Source organism: Malania oleifera, chromosome 4 (assembly GCF_029873635.1).
Source record: "Malania oleifera isolate guangnan ecotype guangnan chromosome 4, ASM2987363v1, whole genome shotgun sequence".
NCBI classification, from domain to species: domain Eukaryota; kingdom Viridiplantae; phylum Streptophyta; class Magnoliopsida; order Santalales; family Ximeniaceae; genus Malania; species Malania oleifera.
Window position 1 is genome coordinate 107,150,865 of NC_080420.1, and position 13,881 is coordinate 107,164,745.

General features: G+C 33.5%; 2 protein-coding genes across 2 annotated transcripts; one reads left to right on the forward strand and one right to left on the reverse strand.

Moving 5' to 3' along the window:
* The first annotated feature begins 839 nt into the window (after positions 1-839).
* Positions 840-2,380, forward strand: LOC131153595 (late embryogenesis abundant protein 47). Its single transcript, XM_058106008.1, has 3 exons — positions 840-1,129; positions 1,338-1,619; positions 1,724-2,380. Exons 1-3 carry the CDS (start codon positions 845-847, stop codon positions 1,886-1,888), a joined length of 732 nt encoding a protein of 243 aa, XP_057961991.1. The 5' UTR covers positions 840-844; the 3' UTR covers positions 1,889-2,380.
* LOC131153596 (probable U3 small nucleolar RNA-associated protein 11) lies at positions 1,901-10,201 on the reverse strand. The gene is made up of 8 exons (XM_058106009.1): positions 9,597-10,201; positions 9,420-9,510; positions 9,188-9,279; positions 9,009-9,102; positions 8,824-8,903; positions 5,046-5,129; positions 2,439-2,538; positions 1,901-2,347 (listed from the first exon to the last, which is right to left on the reverse strand). Exons 1-8 carry the CDS (start codon positions 9,650-9,652, stop codon positions 2,255-2,257), a joined length of 690 nt encoding a protein of 229 aa, XP_057961992.1. The 5' UTR covers positions 9,653-10,201; the 3' UTR covers positions 1,901-2,254.
* Positions 10,202-13,881: the final 3,680 nt, after the last annotated feature.

A 13,881-nucleotide genomic window follows, 5' to 3' on the forward strand; every position in this document is an offset into this window, starting at 1 on the left:
ATATATACTATATGTATGTTTATAGACTTTTAAGATGCAGTTTGTATTCATAATCCATTTCCTAAATATAAAAGTAGTATAAAATAAAATATATTTTGTAGATGTTCAAGTTCGTTCTACTAATTAAACATATACGAGCTATCAATATTTATACTTTAATTTAACTAAGATTTGAATCATATTTGTAAAAAAAAAAAGATTATTATGATATGATTTTTAGAATAATTATTAACTTCAGAACAAACCCAATATGCTGTGCTTTAAAATTGGGTTTCAAAATACTTAATAAGGATTTAGACTAGAATGTTAATTCTTTATATTTGGTTGTTTTAAATTTATTTTTATTATTACTTACTTTTTAGATCCATTTTTTGATGATTTGGTATCAAATCACATTTACATCCCTCCATTCATTATCATCAAATGATTTTGTTCATCCTCACTATTTTATTTTATTTTATTTTTTTATTTCTTTCTTTTTATTCCACTCTAAATTCTATCCTACCCAAAAACATAAGTTCTTTTTACTAATTTAATATTATTTTTAGCCTATTTTATTATTTATATAGTAAACATTTCATATATATCACAATATTGATCTCTCATTAATGGCTTATACAAGGCTCTCTCTCTCTCTATCTCTCTCTCTCTCCCCATTGTTGTGATACATTTTTTTATTTTCCAAAAACATCTCATGCATTGAGCAGCTGAGGTCTTATAACTAGCATTGACCGAGTCACCGCCTTGCAATTTCTGGTGCCGCTCAATGCATCACCAAAGAACAAACACCTGTTTGGCCATAAATTAAGTACTTCCGAACCAAGAGATGAGCTAATAATCTGCAATGTGCCGCCACGACGACAAACCCATATTCTGCTTCCTAAACAAACGCCCGCTTTCAAACTGCCTGCTTCTCCTCGCACATATAACTCTCGTTCACAACTTCCATTTAACTTCTCTCTCTTTTCATCTTCTCACACCTCAAAATCTTACACTTTTCTTGCCAGAATCTGACCCATCGCTACCACCACCGCTCAAAATGAGCCAGGAGCAGCCACGGAGGCCTGAATCTCAGCAGGAAGCAGCTGTGTATGGCAACAGCACTGGCGAGATTCAAGTTTGTGGAGAGGTGATTTAAGCATTTCTCATGCGTCATATTTGATTTATGGAATAGAAAACAAATTCATATTTTCTCTTATTCAATTTCTTACAATCAGTATATAATAATGTTTGTAGCAGTAAGCCATACTTAAAATTAACTTTTGTTTCGACTGCTTCACATACATTTTTCATGAAGTGGACACAATTTCTTAAATATTTATTGCACCTTTAGACAGGTTGGGCATTACAGCCCACCAGCGCCCCTAGCACCACCATCCACCTTCGAGCAAAGTGGTAGGATCACCATAGGTGAAGCACTTGAAGCAACAGCCCTCACCGCCGGGCGCAAGACAGTTGATATGAGTGATGCTGCTGCTATACAAGCTGCAGAGGTGAGAGCCACTGGCCGCACCATCATCACCCCAGGTGGCCTCGCTGCAGCTGCCCAATCAGCAGCAACCCTCAATGCCCGCACTGCAAGAGATGAGGAAAAGACTAAACTTGCAGACATTCTTGCGGTAATTACTAATTACTAACATTCTCATGTGTCCGCACTAATTTAATTCATCATTAGAATGTTCACTCAGTAACATCCTCTTTTTGTGGATTTTTGATGGGGCAGGATGCAACTTCAAAGTTGCCGATGGATAAACCAGCAACGAGGAAGGATGCTGAAGGGGTTATCAGTGCAGAGCTGAGGAACAATCCAAACCTGGTTACCCATCCTGGCGGTGTGGCTGCTTCTGTGGCTGCTGCTGCAAGGCTTAACCAGAACCAGAAGAATTGATAACTAAAAGAATGCCATGGAAATTTGACTTTGTAGCCTCTATTTTCTTTTTTCTTTTTTTTTGGAGTAGATTGTCTGACCAGTACCGGATCTTAGCAGTCTCAACACATTTTCTTAGGGTTAAAGAAAAAGAGAAAAATAATTATAGTTATACGAGTCATACATATGAAATCCCAAGTATCACCTAAAGGCTGTCCAGAAACTTATCTCATATTCTTGGATTTTGCATCAGTTTGAGTACAAGTACGTTTCAAGCTGATCTTGAGTACGACTACCACTTCATTCCCTTGCCAGAAAGAGTCTTCAACAGTAACCAGTTTCTGTGATCTCAGCCCCACCACCGATATAAACAATTCTGTTGTGTATTTACCGTTTTCGCTCCGGCCGCCACTTGTATACTGGCTTGGATGTTGGGCAGACAATCTCATCTTCGCGTAGCTTCCGCTTCCGACCCTTTTTCTGTTCCAATAAATGGAATAATTATTTTTAAAATTCACAATGACAAATGCAGGGCACAGGATTGCAGTGGTAAAGTCCAAAACAATGATACCTGATGTTCTTTCTGCAAGGCCATATCCATGTATAGTTTCTCCAACTCATTTGCTCTATTCTTTCTTGCCTCCAGCTCTCTGTAGGAAGCAGTTGTTTTCCTGCACAAAGGAAATATTTTGAACATGGATCGCATACTTATAAAATACTGAACTAGGACAATTAAAATTTCAGTAGGGTCATTGAAACTGACAAAGGTGAATCATGGATGGGTAAGCCCAAGGGCAGCAGAAGAAGAGTTATGTATCTCACCTACGAAAATGGGAACACTACTAACCTTGGAACAACCCAAGTAGGTAAAGTTTCCATATACCCAAAACAACTAAATGTGTTGACTCAATGACAAATTCAACCTAAGTACGTCAACGTGTCATACTAAGATGTCTTTTAGGGTGCCTTATGAAATGAACTTACTCTACATTTTGTTCACGGAATGTCTATTCCTAAGAATATATTAGTTACCGTTAGTTATACAAAAAATTATGTTGATACTGTAAGTAAATAACGATGTGAAACATTTTATGAGTACATTGAAATAGACAAGACATAACTATTCCCAAATTTTACCATGAAAATGTATATTCCTTTTTTATTACATGTTGAGTAAAATAATAATAAACAAAAAAGGAATCGCTATTACCTACACCACTAAAATTTTTACTGTATTTCATCTTGTTCGAAGGAATAGTTATTTCGTGAACCAAACAAGCCAAAAGACTATTTAAGTCGCTTTCTTCCATGAGATTTGCTTGGAGCAGCTGCTTTCACATTTACATATCTCTCTCTTATGAGATGATGTGTGGTGTCACACTTCTCACTACACAAAAATGGGCAACTAGCAACCTCCCTTTTACTCCATAGGTGCACTCGAGCTCACACTCTCTCTCTCTCATGACTGGGAAGGCAGACAATGTGGCATGCGTGCAGCCGTTATTGTGTGGGGATTGGGGGTGATTAATGCTTAGAAGTTGGAACTTCAAAGGTACCATGGAATTGCGGAGACAAAGACCCCATGTTTGGGAGCTCATAGATCAGAATATGGATTTGAATTTGTGTAAATTTAAATAATATTGTACTGAATTTCATCCAAATCCATACAAATTCAAATCTGTGGCCTGAAATTCATACAACAACAACAACAACAAGCCTTAAGTCCCACTAGGTCGGGTCGGCTACATGAATACTTTTCTGCTAATTCACCTAATCAAAAGTGTTTTCCTTTATTAGATTAAGGGCTACTAAATCCTTCCTCACTACTTCATTCCAAGTTATTTTAGGCCTACCTCTACCCCTTTTCATGCCAGACACAATAACTAACTTGCTTCTCCTTACAGGTGCAAGGCATGAAATTCATGATTCACAAAAAAACCTGATCTCTCTCTCTCTCTCTCTCTCTCTCTCTCTCTCTCATACACAGAAAAGGTTGGGAGAGGGTAAGCAGGGGAAGGAAAAGAGATGGTCATCGAATAACACATTTATTGTCACTACAATGTCAAAACCTGGATTTTTATTTTCAATTTAAAGAAGATGCGTTGAGCATTTCAAATTTCATGCCAAACAGCATAGAGTTTTGACTGAAAAAAGTAATCATGCAACTTGCATCATAACTTTTTTCCCTTCTTGTAACAACAAACTTATTCCCAAATAAATTATTTTTATGAATACATTATCTCATTAGTTGCAGTCGTTTTCAAGGGTCAAATCAAACCAAGCAACATAGGAATGCAGCTTGGGAAAGGTCAGCAATAACAGGATCTTGCGCCCAATCAAGGTCTGGACCTTGTTTTGTCAAGTGCCAGAACCAGTAGGGTTTGCGGCTTTGCGCTCAGGTTGCCTGATACTTCTTTCCAATACCAACCTAAAGACAGGTCAGGTTGAGGCTTTCCAACCCAAGCTCTTGAGCTATATTTCAGTTGCACCATCCATGCTATAGCCATACAGGTCATTAATCAAGAAGCAAAACATAAAGCACACATGTGGTTCCTTGCGCTTTCTAATGTGCATAGCCATGCGTATGTAGGGTGGTTGGCAGACATTTTGCTGATCGAAAATTTACACCATGGACCAGTTTGCAGATAAAAAAATGCACTTAGGCATCTATATAAATGAAATATAAATACCTTCGTCCTAGTCATCACGAAGTGGCCAATATGGATGCATATCATTAACAGCAATGCTCTATATAGCCCACATGTTGTAGGGGCCATAAGGAACAACCAAAAGATTGTCTGATTGGAAGTTCAGCCTATGCTTCCCAGTTGAACACATGTGGGCCCCACGTATTAAGAATAAGACCCAAATCCAATCAAAATGGTCAAAATTTCAATTATTAAAATCTTTCAAAAAAAAAAAAGGGGGGGGGGGGTTTGGATTGTTCCAAATTACAGCCCCCCTTTAATAAATCCTTAAAATCCTTTATAAACAATCTAAAATTTTTCAAAATATGCTCCAATTTTGACAACTTTGACAGGTTCTATTTGTAATTGGATCGAGCCTACATTAGATCAGCAATAAAGACGACACGTGAACTTGACTAATCCAATGGAAATAAATCAGGCAGCATCAAGCAGTCAGCAATGCAAAAAAGATATTCAAAACTTCTTTTTACCTCTTAATGTGATTGGGCAGATCCTCAGAAGTAGGTAAATTTCTGCTTTTTGATGATCGTGACTGTATTTCCCTAGCTTCATCCCTTAAAGACAAAATACATAAAACAAAAAAGATGAAGGATGATCCAAAATGCATTATTACAATTTCACTGGGGAAGCTTTGCCAACCACTAATAAAAATACAGCTACTTAAAAAAATAAAAAAAACCCAGAAAAGAAAGTCTATAACAACAGGCGTCAGATGATCAGCAAATAAAAAAAAAGAGAATTATGTGGTATTCCAAAATATGATTGCATTAAGGATCTTCTGGTATGATTGCACTGCAAAAATGTATACATATTTTTTTAACAGCAATGAAAATTTTTTCCATGTTATATGATCCAAAATCTAACCATACTAAGGATCATTCAGCATGAGTGCTGATCTTATAAGTAATATACTACTACAGCAACAAAAACAACATCAAAGTCTCTATACCATGATTTGACACTGTTTAATGAATCCCTCTACATTCAATTCTATTTACATATTGCATATGTTCCATTGAATTTTATTAGATTCATTCAAATCGCCTAAAACCACTTGCTTTTAGTCTTCCTCTCATCCAAACCACAGATTTTACTTCAACCAATTACTCTATCTACATGTGCATTAGGAGTTTGATACACATGCTCAAACCTTATTTGCCATCCGTAAATTTTGGCTTCAACTGGTGCTGAACCAAAGTTATAAACCTAAGTTCTCAAGCAGTTGATTTTGACGGAGTTAAGCAAAGTATTCTAAGGCTGAAGATCACACTTCTGTTTTTAATTTTTCTTCTGCTCTCAGTTTGTTCATTCCCGCGAGTGCTATTGAATATTTATTAGGGCATATAAATCTTCATACATGACTTTAATCTCTTTGCATACAGCAATGGATGGCATCAGCTTTCAGCAATTTTCAATGGATACCGATAGCTTCCTCCCAACTCCCCATACTCAACCATAAAATATAAAATAATAAATAAATATATAAAAATAAAAAACACTCATACTTGACAATTTAATCCATATACAATGAAAGTTTTATGGCCACTTCGTAAAAAAATTCTTTTACTAATAGGTATTTTACAATCACACAAAAAAAGGTAGAGACATCATACAAAGTTTTAACCCTCACAAAGTGAGGCATAAGACTTTTGAGAATTTTATTTTTTATTTATAAATGCAATGCATAAAAGTTTGAATACAAGGAGAAAGTTCAGGAAATTTAATAAAATTTGAAAAAAGAAATTCAAATATGATTTGTGAACTAATTGCTAAACATGGTAGAAAACTTAAAATCATTCACGTAAACCATGCTACAAGACAATCATATTTTTTATCAATAAAAAGAGAGATTTCATTAAAGGGCACCAAGGGGATGCCACCCGATTACAATCATAATATTATAAAGTTTTCACTTTGATTTTTAATACTTTTCGATATGGGCCATCGTCGTCATCATCATCATTGATTTGTGATTCTTCTTCCTTTCTTTCTTTTTCTTGTTTAAATTTTCTTCTCCTTCATGGGCTAATACACCTGACAAGGCGAATCGGGTCGGATAATCCATGGCGGATTAGGAGGATTATCAAGTGAGAATATTACAATCCATATCTGACTCATTTAAGTTGTAGATTTATGGCAATTCATATCAGATAATCCATGGCGGATAGCGGATAATCTGTCATTCCCATCCTTAATATATATTTTTTTTACCATTCGATGAACAATTTATTTTGTAACATAATAATTGAAATTATTTTTAAAATTATAATTTGATAATTGTTAAACATTTAATGACTAATCATTAAATTATATTTTCTTTTACTTTTTAGAACATGAATTTAGAGGCTTTTGTTTTGATCACAATAAAATTGAGTATTTAGGCTTGAGTTTGAATGTGGACATGTGGCAGACCTAGAAACGCATACAATAATGCAAGAGTTGGGAGTGTGGAACTAGGCTTTGACCAATAGAGCTTATGTTAATTGAATTGATGCCTAATAAGCATGGACATATAGGACTATCGATGAGTTTAAACATTAGTTGTTAGCAGATAGGCAAATATCCATTGGATAAAATCCTAAATCCGCCGACCAACTCATTTAGAGACGGATAAAAAAGTTTAAAGCATATTCGACTCACTTAATGTACGAATCGGTTATTAGTCAATTTAAGTGGATCGAATTCGGTTCGGATTAACAAATTTTTATCCATTTTACCAGACCTAATAGTAGGGAACATGAAACTTTCTGCCAATGGTCTATGACCAAAGGGATCCTAGTGGATAAATTTGTAAGCTCTTCCACTCAACCTCTCTACTTTTGATACACAAAAAAATAACCTAACATGGATTTTTGGGCTTGACTTTGAATGTCTCAATATAAATTATATTGACAATTGAGTTTCTTACAAATTCACCAAAAAATTAAATCTAAGACCTGAAATCAATGCTCCAAAACTCTACCTTAAAGTTCTCTCTCCTTCCACCATAGATACTTAAATCAGCACCTTTTTTATGCACTGTGATAAATTGTGATTAATTGCAGTAAGATTGCAGCAAACCATTTTAATTCACTGGTGAATGGTGATTGACTAATAATGGTGAAAAAATTGATATTACAAATTTTCGAGGGTGAAAATCATAAAAAAAATCACTCATTTTTTTCTTTTTATAATTTAACTTACCAACTCTAATTCAATGCAAAGAAACTCATATCAAGAGTCAATTTTACAATATTTATTTTTTTGAGGACAACATTTTTTATGGCCTAGAAAATTTATTTAATTCTTTTCTCCAATTAAAGTATCATTTTCTTTTTTAGCAACAGATAACTTATAGTAAAATTAAAATGGATTATTATAATATTGTGTTTTACAAAAAATTTAGTAATTACTGTGAGAGGCAGTAGAATGGGCAGAGAAAGACCTAAAATAACTTGGAATGAAATAGAAAAGATTTAATAGCCCTGAATTTGTTGAAAGAAATTGTCCATGATCGCATAAATTGGCGGAAAAGGATTCAAGTGGCTAATCCCACCATGTGGGACTTGAGGCTTGATTTTTTGTTGTTATTGTTGTTGCTGTTGTTGTAGGTTGTTGGTTTCTGATTTTAAGTTTATGTTTCTAATTTTTAGTTTTGGTTTTTGGTTTTTGTTTTCGTAATTTTTGGCAATGATACCAAATCGTCCCTTACTTTTTTTCACAACCTTGCTTCCCACCAAGTAACATACTAACATCTGCTATCCCTAATTCCTGCTACACCTATTACAATTAGACTGGCCACAACGAGGATAGTTACATGTCCATTGGATCTTCATTTTTCAAAATCGACTCCTTACCCTACAATATATTTGCTTTGCAATTCACAACTATTTTATAAATCTTCTTATTGCTTCTATTATTCTATATTACTGATAAGCACATAATCAGACCATCTCTATTATAAACCTCTTCCCTCATCATCACTTATCCGAGTGTATTTACAGATATTTTGATTCAAAAAAAAAATTTAGTCTAATTCAAATCATAATTATTAAACATCTATATCTTAATTAGTATTTTACAAGATGGCTGTAAACCCAAATAATAATGTCGCATAATGCATCAAAATGTTTAATACAAATTCATTCTTGTGCTTCTCTAATTTGGACACAGAATCAATGACCATTTTCATTGTTCAATGTAACTAATACAAGCAAACTATAACTATTTCAGGTCTCATAATGATAATCAATATCAGGAATCTCTCACCTGTCCTCGGCAAAATAAACATGTCTATTTGATGGCTGGTTATCAAGAGAATGTAGCATAGCAGTCAGCTTTTCTATTTTCTGCAGCAAAGGGAATAAAGCTTCATTAATATTAAGGGGGGAAAAAATGAATGAATTTCTCGACATCTAACAAATCTCAAATCCTTTGTTGTAATACTCAATTACCTTTTTTTCACTTTGAACTTTCTGCAGCACATATCCAATATCTTGAGTCTTCATCAGCATGAGCTCTTCTGGAGTGTATTTGTTTGCCTCACTCCTGTGGTAAAACATAACAAGTCAGAATGGTTCATACCTCATTGGTAAGAGAAAAAACAGAAAGGAAATAGCGCTAAGTATGTTACTCTGGTCTATGGACCCCACCAACAGTTCTTGTTTTGATCATCTTGAAGTAAAATTCATCCGGGTTCCTAAATGCTGCTTTCTCCTTAAGTCTCTATAAAGCAAAGACACAAAATATGACATTTCCTTTGGCAGCTCCAATATTTCAGCACTGCCTTGGCAACTAAATGCACAGAATATTCAGCAGCTCAAAGCAAAATGGGCATCAAAGGAATGAAAGAACGGTAAGATTACCTGTAAAGCCTCCTCTTTCTTGTGAAATGCCTTTGCACGGACAACATAGTCCTTGTGTTTTTCAAGAAAACCAAACTTCTTCCTCGACTCCCTGATACAAAACCCAAAACTATCATATAACATGAAGCACTTAACTTGTAAACGGATTGTACTTAAAAGGATAATGCAGTCACTCACGGTTGTGAACGCTCCTTGTAAGCCCGTCTTTTAATTGCATTCCTTAGAGAGGACATATTTAAGATTGATGAAAGGAACCCTCACAGTTCACCACCTCTGGTCCTCTACGGTAGAATGGTAGATCTGCGTCTCTGGATCGTGAGGGAGCTTGATCCGACCGTGAGGGAACGAGTTGAATGACCACCGACCACCGTCCGAGCGCGTGAGGGTGAGGGAGGGAGATGGCGTTGTTGGCGATTTCAACTTGGCGTGCAGCGAGCGTGGTAGGCAGAAGCCGCAGAATGGGCAAGGGCGCACGGGCACGGCAGTGGAGCTGTGTAGCCTGTGGAGTGGAGACTCTGGAGCTGGGGCCTGTGGAGGAGACAACGACTCGAGGACCTGGAGCCGCAGGAGGAGGCAGCCGCGGCGAGGAATTAGGATTTAGGGTTCTCTCAGTATGGAGGGCCGGTTAGGGGGTTGAATATGGTTAATGGGTTATTGAACACGAGCCAAATAAATGGGTCACCTGACCCGTGGTCGGTTGACCCGTTTATAAACAGGCGGGTGATGAGTTGGTCCGTTAAATGGACTGATCACAAGTCGTCTCTCGGATTCGATGTATTGTACCCCATGTATTAGACTTAACAATATTCTATATAAATAGCACTTACTCAACTTGAAGAAAATTAAGAGATGAACTTAAATTTGCGGCAGGTTAGGTTCCAGAATGAGCTTATAGAAGGGATACAATATTTATCATCAAATTTGAGATTTAGAGATGAATATAAAAGAATAAGAGCGAGAAGTGATACGAGAGATATATCTTAACTTCTGATGACTAGAAAAGAGAGTAAATTTTGAGAAATACAAAAAAAGGAAGTTGAATAGTCGTTGTGGCCCACTACTGTATCTTTATTGGTGACTTTGCTACTTCTCCGGCAAAGACAAAGACCTGTGGCTTTTTTTTTTTCGGACTAGGGCTCGGACTTATGGAGAAGATGAAGTACACATTGACACTTCTAGCAATAAATATAAAAATGGGAAAAAAGGAAAACTAAAACACAACGTTTTGCACATTAGTTTGAGGAGTTAGAAAGTGGCTAAAAATATTTTAAATAATTAAAATAAATATATTTTAAAAGATTTAATTAATGTATTGATAATTTTATAATATTAAAAAATTAAGATAACAATATAATATAATAATTTTTTGAGAAAAAATTTAAAATGCTTTGCCTTTAAAAATTTTAAATTTACAATTTTCAAGAATTTTTCAAAAAAGTTAAAAGTTGGGGTACATTTGGTTGTAGAATTTTTTTAATTTTTAATTTTTAAAAATAATTATAAATTTTACTTATTTTCTAATTTTTCAAGGCAAATATGATAAAAATAAATAAAGAGTTTTTTATTGTGTAAAATAAATTTTTTTATTTTTTATTTCTAGATTTCAAAATAATCATAAAAAAAATACAACTGATTTTTCAATTTTTAAAAATTTATAGAAAATAATGCTTAAAGCTATACATTTTTGTGACTTCAATTTACATTTGTGTTACAAAAGAAATTCTATATTCGTAGAAATTAAAGTCGAACATCCAAATTCTATACGGTCATTTGGAAACTAAAAGTTAGAAATCTAGAAAAATAATGAAAAGATGTTTCTCAATTTTTTTTTTAATTTATAACTAAAAATAAAACTTATTTCATTAACAAACTGTGTCAAAATTATTTATTATTATTATTTACTTATTTCATAAAAATATTGTAAAATAAAAAAAATTAATTAATTTTTTGTATTTCTTTTGAAAAACTAACATAAAAAGTGAAAGTTGTCTTATAAAACTAAATGGGCCTATAATTTTTTAAAAACTGAAAAAGTTATTTACTAATTGTATTCTATGCTGAGATTCACTTTTAAATAGTATAAATTAAGGCCAAAAAAAAATAGAGGAGATTCTTTGAATCTTCTTTTAGACAATGTGAATGGAAGATTTGGGAGAAGGCAGGCCACTAGTAGGGAACCAAAACACTGCATGTGGCTTGGGCTGCTCAAGTATGATATAATATAGTGCTTTGATTTTTGAACACCCTCATTACAATAATAATAGTGGAGTGTGATCAACATCTCGTCACTAAAAGAGCCTTAAAATTGCACACTCCATGATGTTGAGTAATTTCTTTTAAGAATAACCATATCATAGAACTGCAAGACCGAAAAAACAACACATATTACATCAAAGACACTATGTTAAACAATAAGATGCAAACATAAAAGAACTAAACATAAAAACAAGCAATAACTTTCTTTATGTACTTAATTCCATTACTAATGAAGTTCTAATAGATTTATGTAAGAGGTGTGTTACCATGTTTGAAAGAATCATTTCTATCGGTGTGAATCATCAAACAATCTCACCACAACTGGCGAATTTGAAATAATAAATTGTGAAATGAGGTTGAGATGGAGATCAAAATATATCAATGGAATCGCCACTAACCTACTTTGTCTAGGTGAGGTTACTACACTTAATTTAATTATTACTAAGCTTGAGGTCCACTAGCTACCCATAAGGCCCAAAGAACCGATAATCCATGGTTTGCATTCCCAAGTTAAGTTCGATAGTACATTATCTGAGGGTAAGGTACTAGCATCTCATATATATCCATTCTATAAATGATACCAATCGAAAAATATATGATCACTAATTTGCATTTATTGATCTTTGATTTGGTTTACATGACCTTTTCATTTAACATTGTTTGTAGTCACAATATTTCGATTTGAAATGCAAAGCTTCATTCATCTTAAGAAAATCAATAGAGATTAAATAAGATGTCAAGCATTTAGGCAAGTCAAAATCAAGGGATACTCTACTTAATCATGTAAGGGGGAACATGCCAAGACAAACAATCAAAATATGCATTTAAAATTACTAAAATAAGAGATAAAAAAGGAAGAACATGATAAATTTAAAGAAACTCATCACAAGAAATATTCACATAATCTATAAATAGCAATCAAATATAAACCAATTTTACTTTGCTAATTTTTCAAAATCTAATTTCCCAAGTCAAAAAACAAAATTTGACATTTTATGTACGAAGAAACCTCTTAACTTTATGCACATGAAAACTTCTTTCCTTTCTTCTTACTTTAAAAAAAAAAAAAAACATTCATTTTTTAGGAATTAGAAACCCTAAACTAATCCCCAAGAGGCAACCCATAGGAATCCCAGAAACTTAGCATTTTCCTATATTTTAAACTTTCTTTTTTTAGTATTTTTTTAAATACTTTTTAACCTAGTCTAAGGTCAAACCTGTGCGTAAAACATTCCTAAAATTCAAATAACCTATTGGAATTCAAAGGGTAATTTTGTTGGTATTTAATTTTAATTTTATACAAATTTTGGAGTTTTAATCAATTAATAATAACTAACAATAAAGAATAAATTAATAAATAAAGAGATCAACAAATGGGGAAAAATATAAGATAATAAAAAATCTTAAAAATTAAGAAGAAAAAGCTAGGTCATTTTTTTTTTTAAGTTTTTAAATTTTAGAATAAAAAATGTTGAATTTTAAATTTAAAACATAAATAAATAAAAAATTGTAAATTTTCTTGAAATAAAAATAAGTTTTTAAATTTATTTTTCAACAATTTTTTTTTTGAAAATTTTCACAAAAATAAAATATTTAAAGAGGATTTTGAAAATTAAAATAGAATAAAAAGGAAAAAATTAAAAAAAAAAAATACAGAATCTAGTTAGTTGCACACGTCATCTTTAAAAGTTTGAAATTTTAAAGATGACGTGTGTAGCACATAAGCATGTGTAGAAGTCCTCTCATAGCTCTGGTCATCTTCTTTCGTGAGATGTTGAAGCCTTGCCATAAACCTATTGGCAACAAATGTTACTAGACCATTCTTTTAGTCTCGTAAATGCTGAATATTCACTCCTTTCAGCATGGTTCGACTCCTTGTTGACCTCCTCTGATTCCATTGGGCATAGATTTTTCACCCTTGAAATACTTGAAAATCACCCTGTTATTCTTGGTGGCTACACTATCATGGTTTATATATTTTGATGATATTAACATATATGTCGTTCCTAGTGTTCTTTCATCTTTGTAGATCATGCTAGTATAGGTACACGTACATGAAGTACTAGATCAAAGGCAAAGATCGGACCTAATTGACGTTCAAATAAGAAGATCAAATGGACACTCACTTAGAAAGGACTCAAGCACAACCAAAGGAAGCTTTTTGTTTAATTATATGTAATGGGTGTGTGTTTGAGGTAGTGTATTT

Coding starts and splice junctions, on each gene's coding strand:
- LOC131153595 (XM_058106008.1), top strand. CDS start 845: ATGTGCCGCCACGACGACAAACCCATATTCTGCTTCCTAAACAAACGC. Junction 1,130..1,337: donor AGATTCAAGTTTGTGGAGAG/GTGATTTAAGCA, acceptor ACCTTTAGACAG/GTTGGGCATTACAGCCCACC. Junction 1,620..1,723: donor AACTTGCAGACATTCTTGCG/GTAATTACTAAT, acceptor TTGATGGGGCAG/GATGCAACTTCAAAGTTGCC.
- LOC131153596 (XM_058106009.1), bottom strand. CDS start 9,652: ATGTCCTCTCTAAGGAATGCAATTAAAAGACGGGCTTACAAGGAGCGT. Junction 8,904..9,008: donor AAGTTCAAAGTGAAAAAAAG/GTAATTGAGTAT, acceptor CCTTTGCTGCAG/AAAATAGAAAAGCTGACTGC. Junction 2,539..5,045: donor CTGCCCAATCACATTAAGAG/GTAAAAAGAAGT, acceptor TCCTTTGTGCAG/GAAAACAACTGCTTCCTACA.